The 23,576-nt window shown below is 32.2% G+C and overlaps 1 protein-coding gene across 1 annotated transcript in view; it reads left to right on the top strand.

The window, feature by feature from the left end:
• The window catches only part of LOC134260096 (uncharacterized), a gene marked incomplete at its 3' end in the record, with an annotated part of 103,227 nt that overhangs the window by 35,393 nt on the left and 44,258 nt on the right, over positions 1 to 23,576 (top strand). Inside the window, exons 2-7 of the mRNA XM_062742706.1 lie at positions 373 to 441; positions 567 to 798; positions 10,681 to 10,788; positions 10,879 to 10,984; positions 11,378 to 11,472; positions 15,423 to 15,458. Coding sequence (XP_062598690.1) covers positions 397 to 441; positions 567 to 798; positions 10,681 to 10,788; positions 10,879 to 10,984; positions 11,378 to 11,472; positions 15,423 to 15,458 — 622 coding nt within the window. The remainder of the gene's footprint in view (positions 1 to 372; positions 442 to 566; positions 799 to 10,680; positions 10,789 to 10,878; positions 10,985 to 11,377; positions 11,473 to 15,422; positions 15,459 to 23,576) is intronic.

A 23,576-nucleotide genomic window follows, 5' to 3' on the forward strand; every position in this document is an offset into this window, starting at 1 on the left:
GGTTTACTAAACAATTACCACAATTAATGTTACTTATTTTCATTTTTAAAAGATATACCTATAGCTAATTAATATAATCCAAACATCTCCGACAATTTGAATATCTTATATTTTAGTCACATCAACATATTTTTTTTTTCGCTTGCAACTTCCTGAAATCAATTTTCTGAAATTATATTATATTTAGGTCAGTCTTTAGAGGTCTACATCTTGCATGTACGAACAATGCAACCAAAGATCTAGGTTTGTTTAACATACAAATACAGTAAAAAATCTCTCGAGATATCCACATTTTTCGTGGGGTAAATGCATTTCAAAAGTATGCTTGTAGACTTTATTTCAAGCAATTGTGACTGTTATTAATTTTTCCAGATGCAGTGATATTCAAACTGTGACATGGGATCGGGATGTATTGTTCAAATATGCCTGCTTATCATTAATGTAAGTATCACTTTATAAGAATTTTCGTTACATTGACTGCTTGATTATTAAACGTTATCTTAGAGATAGTTCATCAAGTTTAGATTTCGATCTATTTCACAAATAATATCGTTGAAATTTTGTAGCTTACTATTTCGGCTGCTCAGCGCTGTCCTTTGTCTGCCAGGACAGAAACAATTGTTAGACAATGTCCAAAAAGCGAAGAAAATACCAAAACAAGAGCACAAACAAAAGCTTGTTATAGGCTTGCAGAAGAGCAGACTTGTACAAATTCATCGAAATTCAAGTATCACTGTCTTCCTACTGATCTATCGGGAACTTTGGTGGAAGTGTGTGCTGCTGAAACATACATTCATGGTAAGTATGAAAATGAATATGTGATGGAAGAGAGAGAGATAAATTGCTAACTTTTTTCTCTTTTAAATTGCATTCAATAAATTAGTTTAGAGAAAAATATACCACTATGTAGAAGTGGCGTTTAATATGAGCATGATTTATGTTTTTCAAAGTCATATTTCATGGTTTAACTAACTTGTATTAGTGGGATTGAAATATTAAAATTACAATTGTTAAAAAAATGAGGGAAATATGATTTTACCTACCTACAATCATTGAGCCTCATAAATTATATAATTTTAGGAAAAAGGAAGTTGTAAGCATGTAATCTATAATTAATATCAGGATTTGTTCAATTTTAAAAAAGGCTTGGATTCGTCTAGTCATTTTGAAGACTGAAAATATTTTTTTATATATAAAACGGTTGTATCAAACCTAGTCATACAGTGGCCTAGTAGAAGGGCGCTTTGTGATTTGGAGGCCAGGGTTCGAACCTCGTTCACCGTACTGCATCTGAACCAAGATGTTAATATAAGTAGTGACTCTTCAAGTGAAAGTCACTAGCATCTCGAATGAAACCTTAAATACCGAGGTTTCTTGTCACAGTAGGCATTGGCATAGTAATAAATCCTCGCTGCCCAATGGCCCTGAGTCCCGATTTCAGGTCTTAATTTGGAGCACTTTATTGACATACGGTCACCTATCCATACACGTGGAAATTCTCGATTGAGGTTTTAAACAACATACAATTAAAGGAACCCAATCAGCGATTTTATTTAAATGATCAGTGTGTGACATAGAAGACAGATTTACATTTTTTTTCTATATTAACGATTGTCAACACAAAGAAATGCATTCAATAAAAATCAAACAAGCAAATTCAAAAAACAAAAAAAACTTCTCATCAAGGGCAAATTTTGAAAGCATGATTTTTATCCTTTGTTTTATGTTTTGTTATCGTTTTTAAACATTTCTCTCTCGCTCTATTACTATCTCATTCCCTCTTTCTCTTTCTTTCTCTCATTTGATTGTTTGTCACGTTATCATCACTTGTCTGTCGTTTTCAGACGTCATTATTTCAAAGCAAAGATTCACTCATTTAAAAAGTGGTACATGTACATGATATGAGGGTTTACAGAATCTAAGGGCTGGAATACACCCCAAGGTTTCTCTAAAAAAATTCTCGCATCTCTCATACAAAAATATACTGTAGTACAAACCAAGTGTAAAGTTTAAACCTGTCAAAGAAAAAGAAGACAAATTAACAATTTTTAGACTAACAAGAGGTCCAAGAGCTTTATAATGGTTATCTTTGTAAAAACAACACTGTTGAGGATCCATAAAGGTATAATAGAATTACTGATACATAAATCTTTGTTGCCAAATAATGTCAAAAATCTTTGAGAAAATACCAAGGCCCTGCTTACATGTATGTAAAGTGCATAACTAAAGTTTTTTTTGCGAAATCTTTCAGGGTTTCCCATGTCCTGTACGGATGATAATGAAGGAAAAATACAAATGTAAAAGATTTTTGTATAGTGCGTTAGCTCTTCAATACATGTATACAAAAATATGTTTGTTACTTTGGTAATGCTGCAACCAATTTATAAGAAAGTAATGTAGGCAAATGGCTATTAAGTGCTTTAAAGCATAACATTACGTTTACTTCGTTTTTGTCACAAATTCCACTCTTTCTTTTAGAAGTTTAAATTTAAGAATGACAAAATATTTAGCTGAATTTGATGACGTGTATCCCCAAAAAATTTTTAATTTTATAAATTTTCTTTATTTTAGCCAAATTCCTCGAAAAAAATAAAATGTAATCTAAGATTTAAAAAAAAATCAACCGCTTTCTGAAGGAAAATGTATTTTGTGAAATGAATAGAAAGAACATCCATTATCATAACTTATAATTGCTCCGTGTAACCACACAAACATAATTGTCTATCATTCTCAATCGGTAATATATATATATATATATATATATATATATATATATATATATATATATATATATATATATATATATATATATATATATATAGTCAAACTTGTTTTAAGAGGCCACCTTTGGGAAGTCTGGAAACTGGCCACTTAAGACAGGTGGCCTCTTATTCCAGTTTGCCCTCGAAAAAGACATTCGGGCAATGAATAAACAACATTGAGCACTACAGTTAAATTAATAAAATAATAAAACAGGTCAATTTAACAAAGGCTCTTTATGTGTATATATAATAATTCAAGCTCATTCAAAAAACTATTAAAGAATTAGAATTTTTTAAGGTTTTGTGCATGTTTCTGTTCCTACATATTATTTAAACAAGAAATACATACAGTGCCTGACTATTATCCTTTTTTCTAAAGAAAAAAAAATACACAAAAATACAGTTTAATGGTAAATAAAATAAAGCATAGAAATCTCATTAAGAATATGTCAATAAAAATTTCACCTGCATATGTTCAAAAATGGTCAGCAGTGTACCCCCCCCCTTAATTCATCGGCAATTAACTTAGTTGCTGAAGTTTTTAAAGTTTGGTAAATTTTATCGTTTATAAAGCTATCAGAATTTCTATGTAACATAAGACACAGAAATAAAATTAACCAGTTGACCAGAGAGATGTATTGACGCAGTTGAAAATCATTCCATAACACAGGTGTCATATGCAGTAGAGCGTGACTAATCCCTATCGATCGTCTGTTGATAGTGAAATTCACGAGATAATCATGCCACATGAAGCACTTTGTTTTCACAAGAGTAGCAATTAGGGCTTCTACATGGAATCAAAATTCAAAAGGTGTGAATATCATTAGGTAGAGGAAAGTATCAATTGTATTTAATTTTTTTTTTCAATCGGCGATCTTGAAAAATAATTACAAATTGATCTAACAGGTTTTTTTCATAAATGCAAACAGAGTTCAGTGTATCTAAGAGTAATTTGTTTAATTGCATTAATAGCTAGGTTAAATTGGCTATCGGGATATAATTACCCAAGCGAATGAGTTTAAAAGACATAATAGAATCACAGCAAGTGACGAAATGGCCGCCTATTACAGTGTCAATAGGGGTCTGGGTAGGGAATTTGAGTGGCCGCTGGCCGCGTTACGCAGGTGGCCGTTTATTCAAGTTAAAATATATAGTAAAAATCGTCGGGGGGAACTGAAAGTGGCCGCTGATCACGAGTGGCCGTTGATTTCGGGTGGCCGCTAAGACAAGTTTGACTGTATATAAAGCACTAAAAATGACCAACGACACGAACAATAAAAATTGTCAAATTTTCGGGACGCCCTGTCCCTTCCTCAGGACAAAGAAAAAAGTTAAAAAGTCATAAGAACAAAGGAAAAATAGAAACAAAAACAACTAGCACTACTACTAAGCTACTAAACACTAGATATTTACATACTTAATAAATTTATTAAGTATGTAAATATCTAGTGTTTAGTAGCTTAGTAGTAGTGCTAGTTGTTTTTGTTTCTATTTTTCCTTTGTTCTTATGACTTTTTAACTTTTTTCTTTGTCCTGAGGAAGGGACAGGGCGTCCCGAAAATTTGACAATTTTTATTGTTCGTGTCGTTGGTCATTTTTAGTGCTTTATATAAATTTCCATCCGTGACCTTGTATCTACTTGATAGATCCGACATTTAGGATATACAGTGTTGTTGGTTTTTTAGTGCTATTATATATATATATATATATATATATATATATATATATATATATATATATATATATATATATATATGTATGTATGCATATTTATAGTCACAGGAACACAAAAAGGATGTAAAAAGTCTCACTATAAAATTGTACAGATATAGCAACATATATTAGACATATATATAGGAGTTAATTATACGTTGCGTGTTCAAATCCCACTATGGGTCGTAGAGACCGGTCCGTTGGATGAGACCGTACAAAAATTAGCAGCTCTCCACTGGCAAGTGGTTGCATCTCCGAATGAGTGACAAATTCGCGAGAGGGACGTTAAACAACAAAGAAACAAAAAAGCAAGCAAAATTTTAGTTGAATAGTTAATTTTAAAACAAAAAATGTCATGTCTTTTTTCCAGCTCAAAAGTTATTATATCCCCCAAACGAAGTTGGGGAACATATTGCTTTTCCTCTGTTTCTTCTTCTTCTTATTAGGGTTTTTCGCTTTCAGGCGAAAAGCCCTATTGTTTTCGTCTTGTTTTATTATTATTATACCTAACACTTTTTGGTCAGTGGTTTAAAGAAAATCGTTAGAGATATGTAATTTATAACAATTCCATTATACAGCATAACTAAAAGTCTCCCGTAAGTAAGGTTTTTCTACTTCCGGAAACGTCACTTCCGGTATTTATAAGTCAAAACCTTAAATTTTATCAAAAGCCTAAAACATTCCTTATTTTACATGCAATTTGGTTCCAAACTTAGGAATAGATACTTCAAAGTAATATCTACAAAAAAACTATCGTTAGGGTTCTTGCACCTATGGTACATTTTTGTGCTTTACGGATCAAAAATTTGGAAAAGGGGGGATGGAAGTTTAAAATTTAAAAACAATGTAGGAAATTTATTTTGAAGATTACATATTGTTTAGTGATGTAAGTTTCATGTCCATAAGAGCAGTACTTCCGGTTCTATATGTCTTTTAAAATTGTCTTAGGTAGTTTCTATAGTACAAACAAATCATGCATGTCAGAAGGGGACAGTACAGAAAAACAGTTTTTTGCCGGTAATTTGTCAACCAATCTACAAACTGATTTCAAATTTTGAGTGAAGCATAAGAAGAGCAATTTAAAAATTATGGACCGTGGGGTCACTTTTTAACCCCTTATAGGAGTTTAAGAGAACTGAAAATATGTATTTTTAAGTAATTTTAAAAATAATTGCGTAAAAGTTATCTCCCTTTGTCCATCTGCTTGGGGTATTATATGCTCTCTATGTTTCAACTTTGGTATGCATATGAAGTGTGCTTCCGATTTTATACCTTAAAATTTGCCTATGGAGATTTTTATTTTGAATTAGAAGTCATTCAATGTCCATTATCTCAAAAGGGAAGCAAGCAATTCTTGTGATATTTCCAATGAATAACGACTCTAGCATTGTTTTATGATGGTTAAGCAATGAAAAAAATTTTTTTTTTAAATAGAAGGGTTTTTAGGGGTCAGGACAGAAGATCGTTTTAAGCCTCAAACTTTTTTATTTACCCATTAATCTTCAAGTGATTTCGGTTTTGAGTTGAAGGGCAATTTAAGAATTATATACTCTTTAAGAATTATGTGGTCTTTTTTACCCCTTATAGGAGTTTTAGTGAATTGAAAAACAGTCGTTTGTCGCATATTTTGATTAATCATAAAAAAAGTTATGTCTCTTTGAGTAGCCGTTGATGAATATAGTGACTTTTTATGTTTCATTATTGATATCATAAGAACTTAAAACAAAATGAACCTTTTGAATTTTTAGGGGTCGAAAAGCCCTCCGTTTTTGTTGAACGACAAAAAAAGGTCAAGTTATTATTTTTCTTCATTCTGGGAAATTCTTTTCCGCGAGTGATCTTGTAAACTACACATTTGATCAAGGTTAAGCCTTTTTAGGGTCACTAGGCATGTTATGTAGATTTGCGGAACGAAGGTCATTTTGCACGCACGTGCAACACGTGAAATGATAATATAATGGATATAGCCGTAAATTTTCTATTTTTTGATGAAATGTTTTGAAAGTCATAGTATAAGGATATATAAGTAGTATAGACAAAATGACTTGGTCAAAATTGCAAGATCTCACGTGCATGCACGTGCACTTCGCTCTGATTGGCTGAAACTAAAGTCTCCATATCTTTCTTGTTTTTCGACAGAATACTTTGAAATTTTGAACTTAGTCATACATTAGGGAGATCTACACCCAGATAAATAGGAATTATCATGAAAACATGCGCATGCACGTGTGCTTCCACGCACGTGCAATACGAGAAATGTTCAATAAAATTGATATTGACGTAACTCTTTCATTTTTTTATGAAATGCTTTGAAACTCATAATATAAAGATATATTAGAAGCATAGACTAGAGGGCATGGTCAAAATAGCAAGATCTTATGCGCATGCACGTGCGCTTCTCTCTGATTCGCTGAAACCAAAGTCTCAATATCTTTCTTGTTTTTCGACAGAATTCTTTGAAATTTTCAACATGCTTATACACTATGAAGATATACAGCATGATATTTCTGAATTAGCATGAAAGCATGCGCATGCATGTGTGCTGCAATCTGATTGGCTGAAACTTGGAATGCCTTTAACTTTCATAGTTTAAAAAAAAAGGGATGAAATTTAGAGTATGATTAGGTATATTTGATTCCTACATTACGGTACTATCAAAATTGAATGCACGAACATGCATGCATGCACTTGCAAAATACGCAAAATGACCAATATACTTAAGAAACAGTAGCATGTATATTTTTCTTACATAATTTAGATATGTTAATGGTTTAGACAACATGCCATGATCATCTTGATGTGCATGCACGTGCTTGAGCTACAATGCATCAAATGACATATAGTAGTCATTGTAGCTTTTATATTTCTTTGATGAAATCTGTCAATACTGATCATATTTTAAAAAGTCTTATAGGAATTAGGCACAAAAAGGGAGTTGGGGATTGTTTGGGGAACATCTGTAACGGTCCCCGTTACAATTAACACCAGTTATAATTAAGGTCTTCCGTCTACAGCGGTAGACCTTTCTGTTATTCTGAGGTTTCTTTTCCACATTTTTTTTAAATTTGTTTTTCCTACATATTTTGTGCACGCGAGTTCACGAAAACGGTTTCATCGATTTTCATGACACTTTCAGGACTGTTAGAACATCAAAAATCTAGGAATATATTTTTCTTGATGACGTCACTTCCGGTTCGGAGATTTTTGCGATTTTGTCATTTTTAAAGGGTCACTTTGTCTGGCAATGTTTTCCAAAACTATTGAAGATAGAAATTTGAAATTTTCAGGGATGCTAGAGCAACCTTTGTAGAAGTTCCTTTTGCATATCAAAACTACCGGAAGTACGAAGCACCGACGCTCCGCGGGTATGTTAAAGCAGCACATGAATCAGAATTCGGCGAATTAACACTTTTTTATAATTATGTAACACTTATTAATCGGAAAAGTTAAGGATAAAACTTTTGGTATAATTATGCATTCTATAGACTTCAATGAGACTTATACTACAGGAAGCACTTCACCACAACGTCACCACGTGACGTCTATAAATATAATATGCATAATATATAAAATATGCCTTAATGAAAAAGTGAAAAGTTTAACACTACCCCGGGGATAATTAGTTTCAATTTGTAATAATTATTATGTAAAAACATCTCTGTACCATGAAAAGTGCTGCTAGAATCGTACTGTCCTATTGAAGAAATAATTATTCAACAATTTCGGACGAAACCTTCCCCAAATTTTTTACATTTTGTTCATAACATTAAAAAAAGCATCAATTCCCGTAAACCATACGATTCTAGCAGCACTTTCCAAAAAGAAAAGAATAAGAACTTTAGAAAGAAACAAAAATTAAGTTTCAAGGTATGCGGCGTAGTGTTGAACTTTTGCATCTTTTTTGTTACGAACGACAGAGGAAAGGCTGATCGGCAAGTAAACACCCTCCCTGCTATAATTTTACGAAGAAATTGCAAAATTATCTTACCATACCTTATTCATACGCTTTATTCCCACAAGAATCACACATGATATTCATTCTAATTGCTTTTAAACTCCGATTTCTTGTGTTTGTTTATATCAATTCTCGTTACATTTCACTTTCATTCTGCTACTGCATGATCAACAGTTATGACGTCACGGGTTTGGTATGTATCCCCTGTGATAACTACAGAGGTCCAGGAACGACAAAATTCCGTTTATATTATGCGTCTGCATATTTTGATTCATTTTTACGACCTCAAATCAATCTGAGATATCGATTTTAAGAAATTATTATATCTAAACCTCACGTCAAATAGCTTACTATGACGTCATAACATATAGGCAAGTAGAATATTTGGTTGTAACCTTAACCTACCTGCGTCGCTATGGCCCGAAAATAGTCCTTTCATGAATTTCAAAATTTTTAACACCTTTTCTACTATAACTTTTTACCTAGGAATATTTTGTTAAGGCATGAAGAACAAAAGAAGTGTAGAATTACACGGTCTTTCGAGTGATATCTCCAAAAAAGGGCTGGCCTCTAAAATGAAGACCTACAGGGGCAGAAGGTTTTTCCTTTTTGTCTTAAAAAGTATTGAGAATATGTGATACGCCTCAGAAGCAGAGTTGTTCAAAATGTCAAGTTAAATCTACTGAAGTTGTCAAAATACGTCCAGTGTCGTCACTTCCGGCCAAACCGGAAGTAGTCGTAAATACATATTTTTGCCGTTCTTGACAATTTTTTGGATAACAGCTGTCATTGGGAGCATAAAATTCAATTTTCTGTCCAAGGTCGTCACTTCAGGTTAAACCGGAAGTAGCAAAAAATGGCTAATTTTTGCATAAGTTAACATGGATTTGGAGGATATCAATCATTTTTGGATGTATTTACGCATTTTTATTTTAAAAAAAAAATAATTCTGGTATAACACGACGGAAGACCTACTCGTTGCTCCTAAACGAGCTTTGCTCTAGTTATTTTTATTTTTTTCCCTGGGAAAATCGTTTCCGCGAGTGATCTTGTAAACTACACATCCGACTAAGGTGAAACCTTTATAGGGTCATTAGGAATGTTATGTAGGTTTGCGGAACGAAGGTCATCTGGTCATCAGCCTTCACATGCTTGCAAGAGCGCACACGTGCAACACCAGAAAAATCCAGTATAATAGATATAGCTGTAACTTTCCTAATTTTTGATTATATGCTTTGAAACTCAAAATATAAATATATATATTCGTAGTAAAGACGCGATGACATGGTCTAAATAGCAAGATCTCATGCGCATGCAAGTGCGCTTCGCTCTGATTGTCTGAAACTACCGTCTCAATATCTTTTTTGTTTTTTTTTTTATAAAATCCTTTGTAATTTTGAACATAGTCAAACATTAGGGAGATCTTTAGCCTGATACATAAATATTATTATAGAGCCATGTGCATGCACGTGTGTTTGCAAGAGCGCGCACGTGCAGCACCAGAAATATCCAATACACTTGATATTGACATAACGAATTAAATTTTTGATGAAATGCTTTGAAACTCATAATATAAGGATATATTAGAAGCATAGACAATAGGACATGGTCAAAATAGCAAGATCTCACGCGCATGCACGTGTGCTTTGCTCTGACTGGCTGAAACCAAAGTCTCAATATCTTTCTTGTTTTTCGACAAAATCCTTTGAAATTTTGAACATGGTTATACATTATAAATGTGTACAGTAAGGTATATAAGAATTATTATGAAAAGCATGTGCATGCACATGTGCTGCAATCTGATTGGCTGAAACTTTAAATGTCTAAACTTTCTTAGTTTTCAACAAAACGGGATCAAATTTAGAATATGAATAATGGATTCCTACATTATGGTATTATCAAAATACGAAAAATGACATGTATTTTTTTGAAAAACAGTAATATGTATTTTTAAAAGAGTTTTTTTTTGATTGATTCACACAATATATAGATATGCATAGATATGTTAATGTTATAGACATACCATGATCATCTTGCATGTGCATGCAGGTCCTTGCGCATTCAATGCGTTAAATGACAAATAGTTGATATCATTGTAGCTTTAATAATGCTTTGATGAAATCCTTCGATACTTATCACATTTTTAAAAATGTCTTACAGGAAATAGGCATAAAAAGGGATTTGGGGTGCGTTTGGGAACATCTGTAACGGTCCCTGTTACAATAAATACTAGTTTCATTTCTATTACAGGCGTATGTGTGTTTTATAACAACACGGAACTTCAAATAAATGAAAGTATAAATTGTAGCCAGTCTTCTACATGTCCTCACAGATTTTTATCATCAGAAGCACACTTATGTGAGTAATAATGATTCAATTTCAATGCTCTTATTTTTAGAACTAAAATTTTATTACTGATCAATGATGTTCAGTGTATTACATTTTTAGATGAGCCTTGCCAGTCAACCATTCTTACATCGACAACCCTGACAACTTTTAAAACAGTAACTACTGTACCCGGGGATGTCTCGAAACTGCATACCAGTGTGTATATGTAAGATCAACTTAAAGGTTCTTGGACACAGATTTGAAGTCAATATTTTCTCTATGATGTTACGACTTATAAATCTTAATAGCATTCCACAAAAAATAAAAAAAAATAATTAAAAATCTTACTTCATTTAAAAGATATTTAAACTGCAAGGATGTGTCAATGAAACCCGCCAAAAAATTTGAAATTTTAATATCTTTTGATCTTTTATATGAGATGAGATTTTTAATTAATTTTTGTGTGAAATGCTATTAAAATATATTAGTCGTAATATTATAGAGAAAATAATAACTTCAAATCTGTGTCCAAGTACCTTTAACATATATGATATCTTTTCCAGGTATTTCAATCTGCAATGCACGTACCAAACAAATTGATATATTGTTTTTTTTTTAGATTAGTTGCAGTGACGGGGATATTTTTTTTTTCCATTGGAATACTTGTTTTCATTATTATGAGATATACAAACATTCAGAAAAAGAATAAAAAAGGTTGGTAAAATGCTTCAATATATTTTATACAGAAATAAAACCGAGCATCACATTAAAAGAAGTCACTAAGAACTAGAGTAGAGCTAAATGACATTCCAGACAGCATGATACATCTTTCAATAAAATGCAAATACATACCATGTATTTCCATTACAAAATTGACGACAATTTTGATTTTTTAACTTTTGAATAAGTGACCTTGAACTTGCCTAAATGGAAAACTTTGAAGTATGTAAATTTAAAATATTACGTTAAAAGATGAAGAAAAAGAATTGTGCAGGCATTTAATTTCATTTATATTTCTTTAAAATCCACAAAAAGAAACTGATTTCTTTAATTAGGAATTTTTAGCCCTTAAAGGTTTTTGCCTCATAACTTAAAACCGTAAATTTTCATAATGACTTCCACTACAAAAGTTGTCCCTTAATCTCATATAATGAAAAGAATTTGGTATATTGTTCCTATCTTGTGTAACAAATAAGCAAGAAGCTTATCCATATATATGTAGCCGTATCTGTCAGTAAGAAAACGATTGCTTGTCATGCAACCATCTATCAAATAGTTACTATTTTTAATAAATTTCACCACATAAGATGCTTTCTGGTATTTTTTCTCATAATTAATGGCATTTATCAAAAATTTTCCCACTTGTTCTTGAGAAGAAGATTTTTCAAATATGACATTTTGTTCATAACATCGAAAGAAATGCATCAATGCCCGTAAAGCGTACGTTTCTAACAGCACTTTCCAAAAAAAAAAAATAATAATAAAAATAAGAAATATAGATAGAAACAAAAACTACATGTACGTTTTAAAGTATGCGGCGTAGTGTTGAACTTTTGCATTTTTTTTTGTTTCAAACGACAGAAAAAAAGGCTGATCGGCAAGTAATCACCCTGTCTGCTTTTATTTTACGGAGAAATTATAGTCTGATATCATATCTAATTCATAAGCTTTATTCCCACGTGAACCACACTTAATATTCATACTAAATGCTTTTAAATTCCGATTTGTTGTGTTTGTTTACATGAATTCTCGTTACCTTTCACTTTCACTCTGCTACTGTATATCCAACAGTTATGACGTCATGGGTTTGGTATTTAACCCCTGTGATGAATACAGAGACCGAGAAAGGACAAAATTCCGTTTATATTATGCCTCCGCATATTTTAATTCAATTTTACGACCTTTAAACAATCTTATATATCGATTTTAAGAAATTGTTATCTCTAAACTTCACGTCATATAGCTTATCATGACGTCATATCATATGGGCAAGCAGAATATTTGGTTTTAACCTTAACATACCTGCGTATGACGTTTGCGCGGACCACGGATATACAACTACAGATATGCTACGTGTATCAAAGTCGAAACGAGGCGACAAGTTGAAGCAAATTGTGATAATTCTCTAGAAAAGTAATTGTTACCGTCTTGCTAAGACAAATTAAATGATTAAAAAAAATTACATGGTTAAATTATTATTACCTAAGACTTATATATCCTTTTACCTTCTACCTGCTTACCCATCAATCACAATACATTTTCTTTTTTTAAATGCTGTACATGTATATAAAACGTCAGATTCACTTGCAGCATACTTACTTTCTGTAACAATATCATACAGTTTAAGAGAATCGGCAAATCACGTTCAGATTCATTGCCTCTAATTTACATAAAGGTGTACATTTATTTTATGTTTTTTAAAGTAAAGATAATTTTTTGGGAAGAAATAGCTATTTTGTGTGTATTATTATTGTTTTAAATAATATGTACAACCTTGTTAAAACAAGCAAATACTTAATCTTTAACAGTATCACTGGAAAATGTTGTAATATATTACTTCTGGGAGAAAAAAAAAATGGGGGTCCCCTTAGTGTAGAGCTCATACCATGAAAAGTAATGAGTAAACATATAATGTTTTAAGCTCATGCTTTTTCTTAAATGTTTTTAGTCATAAAAAAACAAAAAAGCAAGTATCTAAAGATTGATCCTATAATTATATTATTCTTTTTAAATGACCGAGATTGACATGTGAAGCATATTTTCTCATGCGAAATTTTGATACGTAAGCCGAACAAAGGGCTAATATTTATAATAAATCACTCAAAGTATTGATAATATATGGTTAATTTTCAGGTGTCTGCGTTATTTTGTGTATTCAAGCTGTATATCAAGACTTTAATTCATTTATATTCAACAAAATGTAGGATAGATAAATTTCAGTATTTTACATTTTGGGGTATACTTATACTCCAAAAGGCAATAGCGGAAAAGTAAACATGCTGACATACAATCTTCCTTATGTCTATTTTTTACAGATATGTATGACTATCTTATAAAAGCAGATTTTTAAAGATATAGCCCATTTAGTGCCGAGTGTAGAACTACTTTATGTACATGTAATATGAAATAAAGAAAAATTAGATAAAATCACGTTTTATTTAATAAAAGAATTTTCATTTAATCTACCTAAAACTATGCAATATTAAAATATCTTAAAAGAAGTAATATAAAAAATAGACCATTTCTATATTTATAGTTTATTAATGTAACCTAAAGAGAGAACGATTTAATTTTTACGATTAAAGATAAAATACATGAAACAAGTTAACACATATTGTATATAAACACACAAAGCTTAATCATATACCATTAGCATTTAAAAAGTGTATGATAAATTCCTATTACATGTAAGATGTAGCACAAAATATCAAATGAAAGAACTCAGAAACTCAAAAATGCAGAATTCCAATAATGGACTTCAGTATTTAAATGTAATAGGTTAAGATACAATGTAACGAACAGTGATTGATATCATAATATGAACTAAATAAACAATACAATTACTGGTATGATACTATGACTTAAAACATGGGCCCCTTAAAATTCTTGAGATGCGATCTGGTGCCTCGGAGAGATATGCATCCCAAGTTGACCGGTCTCCCCCCTGTGCAAAGTTTGAATCTATATTGTACTAGTTTTTTTGCTTTGACTCAACAAGTTTACCCTTCCTTTAAAGTATGCTTATAAAACTGAAGTTCTCCGAAAAATTACTGAAAAAATCCTTCACTCTAATCCAGTTCCTTTAGACCAGTGAGATAAAGATCTACAGTAACGCCACATTAAAGAATATCTATAAATTGTTAATAATCAAAATTCTCGGCTAGGTTGTAGGAATTACGCCTTAAAATATGATATGAAATCAATATAATGTTAATATTATTTTATTGGCTTAAGTTAATTTAGTGGGAATTCTACAATTGCATTATGCTTGTATGTATGATTTCTCTGCGAGTTTGGCCAAAGCAACTTTTCTTACATCAGCTGTTTGTCACCTGACATGTTTAAAATTTGAAAATATATGTACGGCTAAAATGATCATAAAAGTTGAATTGTATTTCTTTAATACAGATTCTTTAACCCGGAAAGTACTACGAGCTCCATTCCAGGGAAATATGTAAAATTAACTTCTTTCAATAAAATTTGTCTATCTCAATTATACGTATTAAAAATATGCCAAATCACGGATAAAAGAAACAGCACACCACTTGTTCCTAGAACTTTTCAAAATAATAGGGATAGTAGCTACGTATATCCAAGATTGTTTAAAAACAAAAACAATATAAAATTGAAAAAATCATCTTGTACCTGCAATCATATTCAATATTTATTCCTCAATTTATCAGTTTAAATATACACTTTTGATTGTCAATATGATATTTTGATGTCACCATTAAAAGTAAGGTCAATTGCAGATATTGTAGTAATCAGCATATACAGATGAAGTAAATGTCTACAGAATTTTAATATAAAAATGTAATATTTTTTGAATACTTCTTTATCCTGTTGACGTAGATTGAATCGTTTTGAATTTTGTATCATCAAATAAAAAAAAATCAATGAATGTATTTAGAGTTTTAACTATATTTCCATTTCATCAATTACAGAAGTCCACGAAGAAGACATTCCTTTGCGTATGCTAGGTGAGCTTTTTTAGGTCACCTGAGAAACTCAGGTGACCTATTGCTATCCGTTTTCGTCCGTCGTCGTCCGTCGTGTGTCGTGTGTCGTGTGTTAACATTTGAACATTTTAAGCTTCTTCTCTCAAACCACCGAACCAATTTCAACCAAATTTGGCATACAGCATCTATAGGTAAAGGGAAACAAAAATTGTGAATTTCATGGTCCCCGCCTCTCTGGGGCCTGATGGGTGGGAACAAAACCACTAAACTTATTGCAAACTTTAAAAATTTTCTTCTTTACTCCTGGACATCAAGCAGTCAAACTATTAACTTGAATGTAATGAGCATTCAGTCCTCTACCAAAATTGTGAAATTCATGGCCCTAGGGTCAGGGGTTCTAGGGTGGGGCTCTATTGACTATATAAAGAAAATGCATTATTTCTTTGATAATCTTCTTCTCTGCTCCTGGGTATTTAAGAGGCCATGCCAATAAGCATTGAGCTTCACCCTATATAATCATGGAAAGTGGAAAAATTTATTTCTTGCTCAAATTTTGTGAACATGATGCATATGATTAGTCTTTCAAAAAAATACATCTACCCGGGTATATGACCTCTTGTTTCCATGGCAACCAAAGTATTTTGTCATACTTTATCAGAGAAATATGTGAACTGGCCTATCCTGTTATAATTCATATATTTGACCTCAAAACTCTAGGTATAATTTTATAACGTGGGTCATAAAGTGCTTTGAACTATATTTCTCTATTTTATAAGTAAAATTTAATTTGTGCTTAATTTTATTAAGATTTTACCGGTGGTATTATATCCCATAAAGAGCTAAGTGGTTTGCAAATGCTGTGCAGCTTTGAAAATTTCTATATATATCTGTAGAAGGAGAATGTTCTGTTCAATATATTAAATAAATAAAATTGGGTAGACTCTTAAAACTCAAAGTAAAATATCAGATTGAATTGATGGAAAACTCTGTTGAAAAACAATTGGATTGCCTCCCTTGCATGAGCTCTCTAGTAAAGAAGACCGGAAAGAATGGAACAGACAACAATTGAGGAAATGCGGGGGGAAAATGGAAAACTTCCAACTTGGAGTACTTGGACAAAAACATATAATGGTATGTTAAATATATATTTTTCATGTAAATTTTTAGGTAAACTTTGATAACTTTATATATTTAAAGCAAGAGTAAAGATTAGGAAGGTACCTCAAGATTAATTTTTCTATCCTATGAGTGATACAAATGAAATATTGAGTGATGCAAAGAAGTTACTGCCTTACAGGTAATTAAGAGCAACCTGTTATATGACCACAGATGTTTTATTCTGTAGTTGTTAAATTACTCCTAATACAATTAAAGATAGATAAATGCTAATAATGAAATTTAAAATAATTTTATGCCTATGCTATTTGTGTATTAAACTGTTAAAAGGTCATGAGGTCACACTGCTGGAAAGACTAAAGTCCCTAATATATACACACATACATCATTTTAACCCACCTTCTCCCCCATTTATAAATCAGAGTTTCAAAACCTAAACTATGTCCAAATCTTAGTTTTAATTATATATAGTCTTTCATAACATCAATGGATCAAACTGACAAATATACTTATCTAGACTAATTTGCCAAATGAGTAGGGAATGGTACATATACCAATTCAATGTGGAAAAATAGCATCAAACTTATATATTTACCTTTATATTTTAGATGAAATATATTACTTAATGACACAAAGAAAAGTTATTCTACACCACCCCCACCCCCACCCCCCCCCCAAAAAAAAAACCAAATTGGAATCTGTAAATTTTATATGAAAGGAAGCAAGATTGATAATGTTTAGGTAGTTCATAGATCAATTTGTCTGCTCATGAATGTTAATGTACATAAAAGTTTGATTAAAATTAATGAATTAAAAAAAACTGGGATTACATTGTACAATTCCAAAATTTATAAAATTTTAAGATAAAGTAGTCAATAAATTATCTTACTACCCCACCCCCTATCTTCAGGAAAACAGACCTCATTAATTCATATTATTTGCTATAAAAGAGTCAAAATATACATATGTAAATTATGACGAAGGAATTAAGTAATGTTTGTCTTTGAGAATTGAACCACCCCACTTCAACTTTAAAATCCAGAACTCCTACATGTATATATTATGAAGCTTGTTCATCTGCATTGTTCTACTGTCAGTCTAACTGATTCATGCTAATTATTTACATTGACTAGCATAGTGGGAATTGCATACATATATAATGGTTATGCAGCCTTCACAGAAGATAGGATGTACATGTAGGATTAATACATAAATTTGTTTGTTTGTTTTTTTTTTTACAGCAAAAGGTAGTTGAAGATAACACCCTGTTGCTCTAAAGAAGCCACTGGAGGAAATCTACATGTGTCTTGTTTCGAACAATAATTTAAGTTTTAAATATAATTGTTTTACCATGTTCCATATTAATTGCCACATAGCTGTCTAAAAAACATCTATCCCCAGAAGTGAATGTGAAGGAATTGAATGGAGGACTATGTGTGTTATGTATTTTTTAAAATATGATATGGAGAGTTAATTCATGTAAATGCCCAAATCATGGGTAAAACTTAAACTTGCCTGGACTCTTTGTATTAATTTTTTAGCATTTTTTTAGCATCATGTCTGTATAAACTAAATTTTAAATGAATAAATATTCCAAGAACAGAATATCATGCTTTTTTTTTAATATTAAAAGAAGTCTTGTATTTTTAAGCTATTAGGAAGTGGGACTTTCAAGAATAAGTAGCCACTAAAATTTTATTTTTGATTTTTAGGATTTTCCAAGTTAAAATGGGGGATTTGGGAGAACATCTGATTTTATTTATTACCAGGTATTGTCTTAAGCATGTTAAGGATTATTTGTCAGGAGTTGAAGCATTATTCATACACTTAAAAGAAATCTCCTTCCTAAAAAGAAAATGAAGATTGTGCAAAGGGGACAAATTATATTTTTTAATTTACTTTATTTAAAAAAAAAAAACACAACCAAAAAACTAGAAATATGTTCATAGGGCATGAATACCCTGTCGAGGTTATATTAGTAATGCAACATGAAAATTTTAATTACTGTGGAATCATTTTTATTCATGGGGGTCAATGTTCGTGGGTAGCCAAAAATTTCCTGGTTCGTGGGGATGTAATTTCGTTGGTAACAAGTTCTATATAATTTTTTCCCCCAAAGTTAAAACAAAGAAGGATAACCCCGTCATGTTTCTTATTTAAGTTATCTCTCTTGTGAACACAAAAATGTACCAGCAGCTTGCACCGACAATTACAGCCGTGATGTCGCAGTAAATTATGATTATAAAAAACACCAGTGGTACATGTTGTTTTTTAATCTCTAATTGAGAACTATGACAACAATGCAAAATTTGACTTAAAACGTTTACTCTGAAACCAGTTCATGCTAATTGGATAATTAGCACCCACTCCAAAATCGCACTAAAAATTGACCTCATCAAAGGGACATTTGAGCGTGTTGGACTATAATGTAAACAGTACTTAAATTTAACAGTTGTATTTATCATTTTATTACTTATTGTTTAAAGCTATGGATGTCATTGATACTTAATATCTTTTTGTTTTGTTTTTGTTTTATTTTCGTTTTGTGTCAATAATTAACCACATGCAGATTGTCCTCTTCATGTGCGGTCAAACGGAAACAGGGGTAACGGTTATTTTACGATATCAATAAATTTCAACAAATACTAAAACAAATGTTTGTAATATACGTTCGTGTGGATGTAAATTCGTGGGTCAGAGTTACCCACGAAAGCCACGAACATTGGTCCCCCACGAACAATAATGATTCCACAGTAGTGTGTGAAATTTTATCAGAATATCTTGAATAGTGATGCAGTTGAATCGTTTACATCAGTATGTATCAGCATAATCAAGTTTGACACTAATTTCAGAAAAGTGAGGTCAAAGGAAAAGCCAAGGTCAAAAAATGTTGATGCAGTTGAAAAGCTCTCATCAGTATGTATCAGCATATGAAGTTGCAGAAAATATTATGAATGGTTTCTTTAAAACAGATTGAAACACAATTTGATGGAAGCGAGGTCAAGGTCAAATGAAAGGACAAGGTCAAATATGTTGATGCAGTTGAATTGCTTACATGATAAATCTGTATGTATCAGCATAGGAAGTTTGGTAAAAAAATATCTTGGATAGTTTCTTTGAAACTGAGCTTTGAACTGAGCTAAACTCAAGTGTGACGGAAGGAAGGACAAAAGACAAACATGTCACACGCTATATGCCAGCCCCTGCAGGGCATAAATTAAAAACAAGAAGGGGGGGGGGGGGTTGTTGTAGCCTGAACTCTTAGGGTTTTAACACAATGTGGTCAAATTAATTTTTGTTAAATAAAGTTTACTCTAGTTTGACATGAATGACATAAGCAAAGCTAGGGGGGGGGGGGGGAGGATAAAATAGATTTTTCATTGCATTTTCCTGTAAGTGCTTTCAGTACATGTAGTAGTATATAATAGAAGAAACTTTTAAAGGGGAATTAGTCATAACTGTTCATAATGGACTTTTCTGTTGTTTTTTTTTTTTAAAACTTTGCTGTTCTTTGGAATTCATCATCTTAAACAGTATATAGTATACTGCATACTGCAGAGCAGAAAAATCTTAGGGAACATCAAGGGTATTTTAATCATGTTGAAGCATCAATATTTAGTGTTGACAAAAGGTTGATCATGATGAATTACTTTGCACATGTTTCAAATACTTAGTACATGTATTTCAACAACAGGCCGTAACACTTAAAATTATTAACATGGACCTCAATTAAGTGACTGGTCAACAGTAGAACATGAATTTCTCTTCTTGAATAGTCAAACAAATCACAAACACTGTGTATCAATGTATGAAATATTCAAAGCAGGGTTCAAAATATCAAGAACCATGTAGATTTAGTTAAGAAATTATTAGATATAAAATATATAATAAAGAATAGTTTGACCTTGAGGCTCAAGTGAGCTTTTCTGATCACATTTTGTCCGGTGTTCGTCTGTCCGTCTGTCTAGCTGTCAGTCTGTCTGTCTGCCCATCTGTCTGTAAACTTTTCACATTTTCCACTTCTTCTCAAGAACCGCTGGGCCAATTTCAACCAAACTTGCCACAAAGCATCCTTGGGTAAAGGGAATTCAAGTTTGTGCAAATGAAGGGCCACACCCTTTTCCAAGGGAGATAATTATGAATTAGTGAAAAATTATTGGCATTTAAAAAAAATCTTCTTCTCAAGAACCATTAGGCCAGAAAAGTTGAAACTCATGTGGTATCATCCTCAGGTAGTGTAGATTCAAATTTGTTCAAATCATGACCCCTCGGGGTTGGGCGGGGCCACAATGGCAGACCAAAGTTTTACATAGAAATATACAGGAAAATTCTTGAAAAATCTTCTTCTCAAGAAATGAAAAGCCATGATTGGTCATACTTATATGGAAGCACCCCTAAGTAGTGTAGATTCAAATTTGTTCAAATCATGACCCCCGGGGGTAGGGCGGGGCCACAATGGCTGACCAAAGTTTTACATAGAAATATATAGGAAAATTCTTGAAAAGTCTTCTTCTCAAGAATAACAAAGCCATGATTGGTCATTTTATATGGAAGCATCCTCAGATAGTGTAGATTCATGTTTGTTTAGATCATGACCCCTCGGGGGTAGTTTGGGGCCACAATGGCCTACCAAAGTTTTACAGATAAATATATAGGAAAATTCTTTAAAAATCTTCTTCTCAAGAATAACAAAGCCATGATTGGTCATATTTTTATGGAAGCACCCCTAGGTAGTGTAGATTCCAGTTTGTTCAAATCATGACCCCGGGGTAGGGTGGGGCCAAAATGACCGACCAAAGTTTTACATAGATATATATATACGAAAATTCTTGAAAAATCATCTTCTCAATAATCGTAATGCTATGATTGGTTATGGGACTTCTTTTGGATTAAAACTTTTCAATAATAAACCAATTTTCTACTTTTTCCTAGCCACAGTGCTCAGGTGAGCGATGTAGCCCAAGGGCCTCTTGTTTTGATTAATCAAATACTAATTTTGTTCTTGAACTGTCTAACAGGACCATGCAGCTTGAAAATTATGATGCAAAAAATAAAGAGCAATATCTGATAAATGCCTAAAATGGCCCCTTAAAATGAATATCTTTATTTTACTTTATTTGTAGCTTTAATTTGTTCAGCTATACATGCAACCTTTATTGGTCATTTTCAAATTGATCAAAATGCGCCTAATACAGAAATATGACATCATAAAGTTCACTTTTTCCCGCCATTCTAGCATATTTTGTATAAAACTGCTTATTTTCAACTTTCAAGCATTTTTTCTTCCAGAAAGTATAGAGAACAGACTAGAACAAGCTTTATATTTTTACCAAAGATGTATCCATCCAATACTAATTAGTGACAGAAAAATTATGTATGTTCGATACTGCACTCTGTTTCCCATAAGACAAAACATCAAATAGGCGTATTTTTTTTTGCCTTTTTTGGTTAGATAGCAAAAATAGCATTATTTCTCAAGTCATTTTCAGCCAATGAGTGCATATAAACATGAAAAATATTTGGAAATATTTCAAGTATATCCTCTTCTTCAAATTAAATATCAATCAAACATATCTCAATATCATTCTAAAATGTTGATTTTTAGGGGGGCCAAAATTGGCTCTTATCATATATAGTCCTTTATAATTTGACATTGAAGTCAAAGGTCAAGGTGAAAAGAAGGTCATGGTATTTTATGACACATTTTCATTCCAGATGCACCAATCTGTTACATTTGACATTGTTTCTTATAGGATAAATTACTTATAATACCATGAACTATTTGCAGGAAATCATCTATAAATGTCTAAATTTGCATATCTTTGAATCTCCATAGCAACATTGTTTTTGATTGTCTACCCAATTTTATTTTTTTAATTCTTTAATTAACCCAACCCTAACAAAATCACACTAAAGAGTTTATAAGTAGTTGCACAGCATTTTTTTAAAAGCCTTTCAAAAAGTGGGGCAAATTCAACAATTTTTTTGTTCAAATCATATCTCTTCTTCCCATCACCATAGCAACGTACTGAAAAAATGTAATCATACTTAGTTGGTCACCTAAGAACTTAGAATTAAGTCCTCTTTAAGGATTGAGAAATTACAAACAATCTTTTGACAACATTTATGTGCATATATACTCTTTTTATTGCAATATTTGCCTGTTTTGATTGTATATTGTATATTGTTTAACGTCCCTCTCGAGAATTTTTCACTCATATGGAGACGTCACCGTATGCCGGTGAAGGGCTTCAAATTTTGACCTTTACTCGGCACTCAGGGCCATTGAGCAGTGAGGGATCTTTATCGTGCCAACGCCTGCCGCTGACACGGGGCCTCGGTTTTTAAGGTCTCATCCGAAGGACCCGCAACTTTCACTTCAAAGTGCCGAGCGCATGGCGAAGGAACAGTTGCTTCCCATTTTATCGACTGGGTCAGTCGCGGCCGAGGTACGAACTCACGACCTCCCGACCTCCCGATCACGGAGCGAGCGCTCTACCGACTGAGCTACCGTGAACGGTGCCTGTTTTGAAAGTAAAAAATCTAGTTTGGTAACTAAGGAAACGTTTTTCCTTGGATACGACAGTGTCGTTATGGTTAAAATCAGTATTTTTGTATTTTTTTTTTGTTTAATTGTGATGGAAATAATCCATAAACACTGATTTCAAGAAAATTAAAATTTTTGACTTTCCATTCAAAGCTCAATGCTTACTGGCATGGCCTCTTAATAAACTAACTAAGCACATAGTTATTATGAGCAAGAGTGCCTTCTTCCGGATTTGTGAATTTTATGGCCCCAGGGTCAGGGGTTCTGGTGTTAGGGCAGGGCTATACAGATTATATAGTAAAAATGCAGTAATTCTTTGAAAATCTTCTTTCTCTGCATCTGGGTATTAAATAAACAAACTAAGCACATACTTTTTATAAACAAGAATGCGTTTTTCAAAATTGTGAATTTTATGGCTCCACGGTCAGGGGTTCTTGTGTTAGGGCGGGGCTCTATTGATTATATAGTGAAAATGC

This window comes from Saccostrea cucullata, unplaced genomic scaffold (assembly GCF_032062105.1).
Source record: "Saccostrea cucullata isolate Sc308-1 unplaced genomic scaffold, CSIRO_AGI_Scuc_v1 ctg3167, whole genome shotgun sequence".
Classification (NCBI taxonomy): Eukaryota; Metazoa; Mollusca; class Bivalvia; order Ostreida; family Ostreidae; genus Saccostrea; species Saccostrea cuccullata.